Source organism: Sarcophilus harrisii, chromosome 4 (assembly GCF_902635505.1).
Source record: "Sarcophilus harrisii chromosome 4, mSarHar1.11, whole genome shotgun sequence".
Lineage (NCBI taxonomy): Eukaryota > Metazoa > Chordata > Mammalia > Dasyuromorphia > Dasyuridae > Sarcophilus > Sarcophilus harrisii.
The window spans coordinates 349231776-349244356 of NC_045429.1; the positions used below are offsets into that span (position 1 = coordinate 349231776).

The 12581-nt window shown below is 35.0% G+C and overlaps 1 protein-coding gene across 1 annotated transcript in view; it reads left to right on the forward strand.

The window, feature by feature from the left end:
- The window catches only part of LPO (lactoperoxidase), a 33230-nt gene extending 31869 nt beyond the window's left edge, over positions 1–1361 (forward strand). The window contains exon 13 of the mRNA XM_003767953.4: positions 731–1361. Coding sequence (XP_003768001.1) covers positions 731–938 — 208 coding nt within the window. The 3' untranslated portion in view covers positions 939–1361. The remainder of the gene's footprint in view (positions 1–730) is intronic.
- The last annotated feature ends 11220 nt before the right edge of the window (positions 1362–12581 follow it).

Consider the following 12581-nt stretch of genomic DNA (forward strand, 5'->3'; position numbering starts at 1 on the left):
TTTTTTTATCCTTGATAGGATTAGTAATAAAAGTACTTCCCTCCCTTTCATTTTTATTTTCCTTGATGACACCCCACAAGATGGAAAAAGGAGAGAACCTAGTAAAGGAAAGATATTCTCAGACTGGTTTCTAAATTCTCTCCCTCCCTGCCCCATCCTCAAGTTACACACACTCACACACACACAATACATGCACCCCCTATCAAGGAAGAATCTGTCATAATCTTTTACTTAAGACCCATTATTAACATCTCTTCTTTATGCAGCAGCCTTCTGGCTTCCAAATTAGCACCCATCCAAGCACATGGATCCACTGGCTAGTGGGTGTTTCTGAGGTTGAGTGAATTCTAATCCATTATTATATACAATAGGCAAGCTTGTGGACCACAACCGAAATCTTTCATGTCTTTGAAGGTTTGTTTATGTAGAAGAGAGATTGCCCTGCTTTTAATAGAAATAGGTAGAAGTTGCAAAGAAATAAATATTGACTTGATGTTCAATATTCCAGAGTGAAATGGGCTTCCCTTGGCAAATAGTGAGTTCATCCTCTCTGAAGGTCTTCAAAGCAGAAGCTCAGTGACTGCTATTTGGTTATGTTGTAGAGAGGATTCTTGTTCAGGAACAAATTGATCTAAGCCATTATAAGATCCCTGGCTGTTCAAAGGCTCCCTGGGTGGTCCTGGGGGTCATGGGGAGTGACATTTGGACACCTTTTTTTCCTCCCCTGTAGGTTCTTTTGGAAGAAACCTGGAGTGTTCACCCCACAGCAGCAAGCAGCCCTGAAAAAAGTCTCCTTTTCTTTCATTGTCTGTGAAAACACCCACATCACAAAAGTCCCCATCAATGCATTCAAGGCCAACAAATACCCTCAAGACTTTGTGAACTGCTCAGAGATTGAGAAGCTGGACCTTTGCCCCTGGATCGCTAAGAGAAATTAAGGAAATACCAACAATAAGACATCAAACTTCTCAAGTTTGTCAAGTGCCAGTAAGAAGTGCCCTCCTTTTCATGGTTCTACTTCAGGAAGTTAAACCTGACTCTTTAGACTGGTATTTGAGACCCTGCCCTGGTCTTAAACTATCTTTCCAATCTTTTCTCCCAGTATTCCCCAAATGGTGCCTCTGATCCAGCTAAACCTGTTGATGTTTTTTGATAGAATGTGCCTAACACTTCCTGTCCCCAGGCCCCTGAGCACCATGTCTCCTCCTGCTTTTCCTATCTATCAAAATCCTGTTTGTCCTTCAAACCAACCCAAGTCTATTTTCAACCTACCAATTCAAGCTATTTCCTCATGAAGCTTTCCCTGGCACTGTTAGTAGTCTGGATTCTCTTCAGTGATTAAAGTCTCTCTTTTAGTCATCTTTTCCTTTACTTGCTTGGGCATCTTTCTTCTGTACTTTTCTTATCTCCCTGGAAAGACCATGCACTCTTCTAGGGCAAGGAAAGGGGTTTAAATTCATCCTTTTATAGTGGTTGATCTATAAGTATTTCTTAATCAAAGGACTGATTGAAACTGATTTCAACAGTGCAATTATGCATCCCAAAGCAAAGGCAAAGAAATTCTCTGGAATAAGCTTAATAAAGAGTGAAATTCTCACAGATCAGGAATATTTTGTGTTCAGAAGAACCTGAGAATTTCCAGGGAAGAATGCTGCATATAAATATTGTTCAAAATGGTCACTGTTTTGTTAACTTTTTTTCTCATTAACAAGGGAAAGTTCAGCTAAGGGAACTTGGGGAGGAGATAGAATTATTAAAAAAAAAAAAAACCCAGTGGTGTTCAGACAAAAGGCATTAATTTTCTTTTATAAAGAATTCAGAGACATAGAGTATAACTATAGCCAGTGTTTATATACCACTTAGAGTTTCACAATGTGCTTTGTACATATTATCTCATTTGAGCCTCACAATAACAGATAAAAATTAATTTCCTCCTTTTACAGATGAAGAAATTGAGGATGAGAGCTGTTTAAGTGACTTGTCCATAGTCACCCAGCTAGTGAATGTTTCAAATGGAATTTGAACTCAGGTCTTCCTGATTCCAGGTTCAAAGTTCTACCTATTGGCAGAGGGCTCAGGGTCTCTGGCAAGAGAGAATTGGGCAGAGTTGTTAGGATTCTTACAAGATGCTAAATAAGAGGAATGAGGAGACAGTAGTTAAATCTAGTTTAGCATTGATTTAATCCTACAACAAATAATGGTTTCCTAGTGATGTAATGATTGGAGTATATTCAGCACACCGCATATAAGCAAGAAGCTCTCAGAGCCAGACACAGAAGCCCACTAGAAGCTCCTTCAGAGGGAGCTAGAGGCAGAAGCTGGAAGAGACAAAGGACTAGTGGCAAGAGCTCTCAGGACCAAGGAGAGAGATAGGCCTCTAAGAAAGCTAACCGGACTATTTTGAAGGAAACAATAGGGGGTCTTGAGCTTTGGGAAATCATGGATTCCTTTAACTGTCTAGTGAAGCCTATGGACAGCTTTCCAGAATAATATATAGGATCACCAAAAAAAGTGGTACAGTGGATAGAGTTTTGGGTCTATGTTCGAATTTGGCCTCAGACAGCTGCTGGGTAACTCTGGGCAAGTCAAACTCTGCTTGCCTCAGTTTCTTTATCTGTAAAATGAGCTGGAGAAGGAAATAGTAAGTATCTTTGCCAAGAAAACCCCAAATGGGGTCACAAAGAGTTAAAAACAAATGACCAACAAAAGGATTACCAAAAAATCAAATATTAGTAAAACTATTTTATTTTCTGATCCAAGTTTACAGAGCCCTTGAAATCTATAGACCTGTAAATAGGGATAAGGGGGAGCCCAGAATAAATACCCTTGCTAGTGCCAACTCAGCTACACATCCCAACATGCCATCTGCCTCCCCTCCCCCATTCCCATTTAGTAATGGAGAATATGCCATTGAATAGAAAGAGAAAGGAGCCATATTGTGTGTGTCAGTACTATTTTTCCTTCTTAGGCTATGGAAACCTTTGAGGGACCTCAAGGAAGGAAGGATTATTAGATTCACCCTGTCTGGGGGACTATTCTGCTTCTCCCCATGACCTGTAAAGTGTTGAATTTGAACACCATAAATATTCTATTTACTCCTTTCATATATGACAACTTCCAAAGCTGAATTTCCCTCCTTAAAAGTCAATGGAGGTGAAGGGAAAGGAGGTAGCCCTGTAGCCAGAAAAATAAATTTGGAACCTAAGCCCCATCCCTGGAAAACACAGTTGAGACTGAAAGAAACCAGGCTTTGGGAGAATAAGTAAGCTAATACTTATGTTTATCCTGTCACATCCCTAAATCATCTATCCCTCTACAAAGTCTCATAGTGGTTGGAAGCTGACATCACCTACTCCAGTTTACAGGTCACTGGAGAGATTAGCTTTTTATTTCCATGGAAATGCTCTAAACAGTTCCAACAGGTTGATCTAACAGCAATGATAAATTTTCCCAAAGTCTAAGGACCTGTCTTATCCACATCCAGCCTTGTTATGATGAGCAGGTTTAGGGAAAGCAGCTCTGAACATACCTTGTCCTCTTCTCATAACAACCCAGGTAGGTAAGTGTTGCAAGTGTTAATCTTCATTTTTTTTTTAGACAAGGAAACTGAGACACAAAATTGAAGTGACTTTCTTAGAGACATATAGCTAGTTACTAATAAGGGACAGGGTGGAGTAAAGATGGCTGGGAAGTTGCCTTAATTCTCCCCAGTTTCTCTTGGAAACAATGTTAAATCAAGCCTCTAAATAGTTTTTGGAGTGACAGAACCCATAAAAAGACAGAATGAAATAAATTTAAGGTAACTTAATAGTTTATACTTGGGTAAAATATGAGCTTGGTTCAGCACAGGTGTGGTGAGGGCAAGCCAATGGGAGGTGATTAGCCACAGTACAGAGAAGCAACTGAGGCCCCTTGTTACCTACCTCAGCAGGCCAGTGACATAGCAGGCCAGCTATGAGACTTCTAGCCCCAGCACAGAAGGGAAATTGTCATCCTTGAAACCCTGGTACAACAGGTGAAAGTAGTTTGGGCTACCCCTGTGTAGCCACCAGCACCTCAGACCCCAGCTTGAAAAACCAGTGACCAGACCTCTGTCTCATAGCATAAGAAACCTGGACTCTAGGAGAAGAGCTCAACTTTTAAAAATGAGGAAAAAAACAAAAGAATTCTGACCATAGAAAGCTACTGTGGTGACAAGAAAGATCAAAACACAAACTCAGAAGAGAACAGCAATAGCAAAATGCCAATATGCAAAGCCTTAAATAAAAATATGAATTGGTCCCAAATTCAAAAAGCCCTCTTGGAAGAGCTCAAAAAGAATTCTAAAAATCAATTAAGAGAGGTAGAAGAAAAATGGGGGGGGGGGAGGAATGAGAGTTATACCAGAGAATTATGGTGGGAGGAGTTAATAGCTTGGAAAAGGAATATTTAAAATTGCCTGAAGAAAACAATTCCTCAAAAAAGAGAATTGGTTAAATTGGGGGAGGAGGGGATGGAGTTCACTGAAGAAAACAATTCCTTTCAAAAATAGAATTGGCAAAATGGAAAATAATTTTTGAGGAAAATAATTCCTTAAAAATTAGAATTGGGCAAGTGGAAGCTAATCAGTCAAACAAAATCAAAAGAATGAAAAAAAGAAAAAAAAATCCTGACTTAGGAGGAAAAAAAGATCCACAAAAAAGGAATTTAAGAATTATTGGATGACCTGAAAATCATAATCAAAAACAGAACCTAGATAACACATTTCAAGAAATCATCAAGGAAAATTGCCCTAATATCCCAGAATCAGAAGATAAAAGTAGTCATTAAAAGAGTCTATGAATCACTCCTGAAAGAGATTCCAAAATGAAAACTCCAAGGAATATTGTAGAGAAATTCCAGAATTATCAAATTAAAGAGAAAATAATGCAGGCAACCAGAATGAAATAATTCAAATCCCAAGAAGCCACAGTAAAACAGGATTTAGCAGCTTCTACTGTAAAGGTTTGGAATATGATATTCCAGAAGGTAAAGGATTTTATGTTAACAGTCATAAATCAACTACTCAGAAAAATTAAGCATAATTTTTCAGGGTCAAAGATGGATAGTCAATGAAATAGGTGACTTTCAAACTTTCCCAATGAAAAGACCAGAACTGAACAGAAAATTTGATCTTCAAATGCAAGATTCAAGAGAAGCCTTAAAAAGTAAAGAGGAAAGGAAAAAAATATTATTCAAAGGTTACATACCTATATAGGAAGTTGATATCTGTAACTCTTGAGAACTATATCTTTTTTAGGACAGTTAGAAGAGGTATACATAGAGGGTGTGACTATAAGTTGACTTTGATGTGATGATACAAAAAAATTTAAGGGATAGAAAAAGGTTTGTACTGGGAGAAAAGGGGAGGCAAAATGGGGCAAATTATGCCACATGAAGAAGCACAAAAGAACAAGCACAAAAGACCTTATACAGCATAAGCATTCTTCAATCTCATTGGATTTGAGTCAGAGAGAAAATAAGAAACATACTCAGTTGGATAAAGAAATTTATTTTTCCTTACAGAGAAGTAAGAAGAGAAAGAGGAAAGAAAAGTAAGGGGGAGTGATAGAAGGAAGGGCAGGTTGAGGGAGGGGGTGGTCAGAAGCAAAACAGAAGTGGGGAAAGACAGATGAAAGGAGAGTTTTTTAAAAGTATAAATAGGAGAGAAAATAGGATGGAGGGAAATAGATATTTAATAATCATAACTGTGAATGGGAATGGGATGAACTCTCCCATAAAATGGAAGCAGATAGCAAAGTGGATTAAAAAACAGAAACCTACAATATGTTGCTTTCAAGAAGTACATTTGAAACTGAGACATAGACACAGAGTAAAGGTAAAAGGCTGGAGCAAAATATATTATGCTTCAGATGAAGTAAAAACAAACAAACAAAAACAAACAGGGTATCAATCCTGATCTCAGACAAAACAAAAGCAAAAATAGATTTGATTAAAAGAGATAAGAAAGGAAACTACATCTTGCTAAAAGTACCATAGACAATGCAGTAATATCAATATTAAACATAGATCCATCAAGTGGTATAATGAACAAATTATGAGCAGTAAAGTGAATTACATGAAGAAATAGATAATAAAACTTATCTAGGGGACTCTGTAACCTCCTCCTCCCAGAACTAGATAAAGCTAACTACAAAATGAAAGAGGAAAAAAAGGTAAGGAAATGAATAGAATTTTAGAAAAGTGAGATACAATAGACATTGAGAAAATTGAATGGGGATAGAAAAGAATATACCTTTTACTCAGGAGTATATGGCATCTATACAAAAATTAACCATATATTAGGGTACAAAAACTTCACAATAAAATGGAGAAAAGCAGAAATATCCTTTTTCCGATCATAATGCAATAAAAATTATGTGTAATAAAAGGTCTTGGAAACATAGTCTAAAATTTAATTGAAAACTAAATAATCTAATCCTAAAGAATGAGTAAGTCAAACAACAAATCATAGAAACAATCAATCATTTCATCACAGATAATTAGAAAAATGAGACAACTGCCATAATCTATGGAATTCAGCCAAGATAGTTCTTAGGAAAAATTTATATTTCTAAATAATTACATGAGTAAAATAAGTATAAAAGAGAGATCAATGAACTGAACCTGTAACTAAAAAGTCTAGGGAAAGGATAAGTTAAAAATCCTCAAATAAGAGTTGGTTTAATGGGAAAAGCACAATAAAATAGATAAACCTTTTGTCAATTTGATTTAAAAAAAAAAGAAAGAAAACCAAATCACCAATATCAAAAATGGAAAAATGAATTAATCACCAATGAAGAAGAAATTAAAGCAGTAATTTGGATCTATTTTGCCCAATTATATGCCAATCAGTTTGACAATCTAAGTGAAATTAATGTATACTGATGAAAATATATATTGTCCAGACTAACAGAAAAGGAAATAAAATGTTTAAATAACTCTATTTTAGAAAAAGGAATTGAACATGCCATAATGAATTAAGAAAAAATCTATAGGGCCAGATGGATTTACAAGTGAATTCTACCAAACATTTAAAAAAACAATTCCAATACTATATAAATTATTTGGAAAAATAGGAAAAGGAGTCCTGCCAAGTTCCTTTTATGACAACTAAGTGTTGATATCTAAATCAGGAAGAGCTAAAGCAGAGAAAGAAAATTATAAAACAATTTCTCTAATGAATATTGATGCAAAAATTTAAACAAAATATTAGCAAAGAAATTGCATCAATTTATTACCAGGATAATTCATTATGACCAGGTGGGATTTATGCTAAGAATGCAGGGGTACTTCAATATTAGAAAAATTATCAGCATAATTGACCATATCAATAACAAAAGTAATAAAAATCATATGATTATCTCAATAGATGCAGAAAATGCCTTTGATAAAATATAGCATCCATGCTTATTAAAAATACTAGAGAGCATGGGAATAAAGGGAGTTTTCCTTAAAATTATAAACAGCACTTGGATAGGTCAAGGGAATATAATAAAGATGACAATACTACCTAAACTAATCTATTTATTTATTGCTATATCAATCAAACTCCCAAGAAACTATTTTGTTGTTCTAAAAAAAACAATAAAATTCATCTGGAAGAACAAAAGGTCAAGAATTTCAAGGGAATTAATGGAAAAAAAAAAGCAAATGAAGGTGGCCTAGCTGTACCAGATCTAAAACTATATTATAAAGCAGCGGTCATCAAAACCATTTGGTACTGGCTAAGAAACAGAGTAGTTGATCAGTGGAATAGATTAGATTCACAGGACTAAATAGTCAATGACTATATTAACCTAGTGTTTGACAAACTCAAAGATCCCAGCTTTTGGGATAAGAACTCACTATTTGACAAAAACTGCTGGGAAAATTGGAAACTAGTGTGGCTGAAACTAGGCATTGACCCACATCTAACACCGTATACCAAGATAAGGTCTAAATGAGTTCATAATCTAGACATAAAGAATGATATTATAAATAAATTAGAAGAATATAGGATAGTTTACCTCTCATATTTGTGAATTGAGGAAGGAATTTGTAACCAAATTGTAACTAGAGATCATTATTGATCACAAAATAGATCATTTTGATTATATTAAGTTAAAAAGTTTTATACAAACAAAACTAATGCAGACCAAGATTAGAAGGGAAACAATAAACTGGGAAAACATTTTTACATTCAAAGGTTCTGATAAAGGCCTCATTTCTAAAATATAAAGAGAATTGACTCAAATTTTTAAGAATTCAAGCCATTCTCCAATGATAAAATAGTCAAAGAATATGAACAATTTCCAGATTAAGAAATTGAAACTATTTCTAGTTGTATGAAAAGGTGCTCCAAATCACTATTGATCAGAGAAATGCAAATTAAGACACCTCTGAGATACCACTACACACCTGTCAGATTGGCTAGGATGACAGGAAAAGATAATGACAAATGTTGGAAGAGATGTGGGAAAACTGGGACACTGATATATTGTTGGTGGAACTGTGAATGGATTCAACTATTCTGGAGAGCAATTTGGAACTATGTTCAAAAAGTTATCAAACTGTGCTGTTATAGGCCATTACACTGGCATACTCTTTGATCCAGCAGTGTTTCTACTGGGCTTATATCCCAAAGAGATCTTAAAGGAGGGAAAAGGACCACATGTGCAAAAATGTTTGTGACAGCCCTCTTTGTAGTGGCTAGAAACTGGAAACTGAGTGGATGCCCATCAGTTGGAGAATGGCTGAATAACTTATGTTGTATGAATGTTATGGAATATTATTGTTCTGTAAGAAATGACCAGCAAGATGATTTCAGAAAGGCTTGAAGAGACTTACATAAACTGATGTTAAGTGAAATGAGCAGAACCAGGAGATCACTATACACAGCAACAACAAGACTATATGACAATCAATTCTGATGGACGTGGCTCTCTTCAACAATAAGATTATTCAAACCAGTTCCAATTATTCAATGATGAAAAAAGCCATATACATGCAGAGAGAGGCCTGTGGGAACTGAATGTGGGCCACAACATAGCATTTTCATGCTTTCTGTTGATGTTTGCTTGTATTTTGTTTTCCTTCTCAGGTTTTTTTCTTTCTAGATCCAATTTTTCTTGTGCAGCAACTGTATAAATATGTATATATATATATATATATATATATATATATATATATATATATTGGATTTAACATGTATTTTAACATTTTTTTTTAATTTAATAGCCTTTTATTTACAGGATATATACATGGGTAACTTTACAGCATTAACAATTGTCAAACCTTCTTGTTCCAATTTTTTCACCTCTTACTCCCCCACCCCTCCCCTAAATGGCAGGATGACCAGTAGATGTTAAATATATTAAAATATAACTTAGATACACAATAATACATGACCAAAACATTATTTTGCTGTACAAAGAATCAGACTCTAATTATTTACAATTAGCTTTGAAGGAAATCAAAAATGCATGTGTATAAATATAGGGATTGGGAATTCAATGTAATGGTTTTTAGTCATCTCCAGAGTTCTTTTCTGGGCATAGCTAGTTCAGTTCATTACTGCTCCATTAGAAATGATTTGGTTGATCTCGTTGCTGAGGATGGCCTGATCCATCAGAACTGGTCATCATCTAGTATTGTTGTTGAAGTATATAATGATCTCCTGGTCCTGCTCATTTCACTCAGCATCAGTTCGTGTATTTTAACATTTAACATGTATCGGACTACCTGTCATCTAGGGAAGGGGGGTTGGGGAAGGAGGGAAAAAATTGGAAAAGAAAGTTTTGCAAGGGTCAATGTTGAAAAATTACCCAAGCATATATTTTGTAAATAAAAAGCTTTAATAAAAAATCATAAGCAGCATATATCTAAAATTATTAGCAAGCATTATATGTAATGTAAATAAGATCAAGGGTGAAACAAGGATGCCATTATTACTACTATTATTCAAAATTGTACTAGAAATGTTAGCTTCAGCAAAAAGAGAAGAAATTGAAGGAATTAGAATAGGCCACAAAGCTATCATTCTTTGCAGATGATATGATAGTATACTTAAAAATTCTAGAGAATCAACTAAAAACTATTTAAACAATAGACAATTTTAGCAAAGTTGCAGGATATAAAAAATCTACATAAATCATTAGCAGTTCTATATATTATCAACAAAATCCAGCAGCAAGAGATAGAAAGAGAAAAATCCATTTAAAATAACTGTACAGAATATAAAATATTTGAAAGCCTTCCTGCCAAAACACACCCAGGAAATATTCATAGGGAAAAAAAATTTGGAATTCAAAATCTTACCAAAATGAATGCTAAAAACTATCTTTACAAGTAGTTGGAGAAAATTAAAATACTATTAAGTGCAAAATTTTTAAAAGAGAGGAATAAAATCCATGTCTTGTGATTCTGTCAGTCAGTTAACAAGCATTTAAGTACTTACTTTGTACTAGACTGGGTTTTTTTTCCTTTGTTTTGTTTCTCCCTTAAAAGGTACTTTTCTGATTTGCATGAACTTTTATAAAGTGAAATAAACAGAACCAGGAAAATATTATACACAGTAACAGCAATATTGTGTGATCATCAACTATGAATGACTTAGCTCTTCTCAGCAATACAGTGATCCAAGACAATTACAAAGGACTCACGATAGAAAATGCTACCTATATTCAGGTAAAGAACTGAGGGACTCTGAAATATAGATCAAAGCATATTTTTAGACTTACTTTATTTTTTCCAGTTTTTTTCTTTTGGTCTGTTTCTTCGTTCACCATTGTGATCATTATAGAAATGTTTTACATGATTGTGCATATATGACTGATATCAAATTGTTTACCATTTGAGGAAAAAAGGAAGAGTAGGAGCAAGAAAAATTCAGAACCTGAAATCTCACAAAAATGAATGCTAAAAAATGTCTTTACATCTAGTTGGGAAAAAATAAAATAATATTTTTTAAAATAAGATATTTTTCCTTTTTACAACACAATCATTTCTCAAAATACTTCCCATACCACTGAAACTTCTCTTGAAACAAAGAAAAACAAGAAAAACTGACCAGCAACTACCTCTGACACTATAGGCAACATCCTAAGCTTATAGCAACCCACTGCCTGAAATCTACCAAGAAAAAGTCTTGTATGTGTGCGTGTGTGTGTATGTGTGTGTATGTGTGTGTGTGCGTGTTGTGTGTGTGTGTGTGTGTGTGTGTGTGTGTGTGTGTGTGTGTAATTTTATCATTTCATTCTTGTAGATCAGAGAATACCTTGGGATGCCAAACTTTTATCAGAGACATTTGAAACAAATATTTTTGCCAGTTGTTGACTAGTCTTCTTGACCTAGCTGCACTAATTTTGTTGCTGAATGTTCTCCAAGTCTTTTGCTTTTATGTAATTTACATTGTCTATTTTATTTTATATGATCTATTCTCTCCTTGCTTAGTTAAGAATTCTTCATCTAACCACAGATATGAAAGACAGTTCCTTCTATGTTCTTCTGATTCTTTTATGATATGACCTTTTATATTTGCTGTTGCTGTTTCCTCAAATATCCTACCTTTACAGTTCCTTAATCTCCTCAACTCCCACGACCTACTCCTCCACTCTAACTAGCTGCACACAAGGAATAATTACATTCTTACTCTTTCTGCCACCCCTGATTGTTCCAATTCTCAGATCAAGAATTATGAAATTCCTTTAACCTCTCATAACTATTTTTCCACCTCTCTCTATTTTTTTGTTTAGTTAGTTGTTTTTCAATAGTCTGATTTTTTTTAACCCATTTGGGGTTTTCTTGGCAGAGATGCTAAAGCGATTTGCCATTTCCTTCTCCAGCTTATTTAACAAATGAGGAAACTGAGGCAAATAAAATAAAGTTACTTGCCCAGAGTCACACAACTAGTGTTTATGATTGGATTTGAACTCAGGAAGTAGAGCCTTCCCAACTCTAGGTCTAGCTCTCTATGTACTGTGATGTCACCTACTTGCCCTACTATTTACTACCTCTAGGATCAAATGTAAACTCCTGCCTGGCATTTAAATTCCTTCGCATCATAGATACAATTTATCTTGCTGGATTTCTTATACATTATTTCCCTTCTCAAACATTATGATCCAACCAAACTTTTCTTCTTGCTTTTCCTTATGCACACTTCACCTCCCATCTCTGTGATTTTGCAATGCCTGGTACCAGCCTATAACACTCCCTTTTTTAGTAAAGAAGTCTCTGATTTCCCACAAGACTCAGTTCAAGTCACTTTCTACACAAAGCCTTTCCTTGTCCCCTACCCACTAATGCCTGCTCCTTTGCCCCAGCCCTATAGATCTTATGCCATTTTTATAAATACCTATTTATGTACAGATTTCTTCCCCAGATTGTAAGCACCTCAATTACAGGAATGGTTTTGACTTTGTTTCTTTATCCCTAGAACATAATGCAGTGTTTGTTATACCACAGGCATTTAAATTAGGAACTCTTAATTTAGCAATAAGAAGAAGGGCTTCTTAAATTCAAAGAAAGAGCTTTAAAATTAGGGTGAGACGATCAGTTTATCTTCCATTTGAATTCCTTCC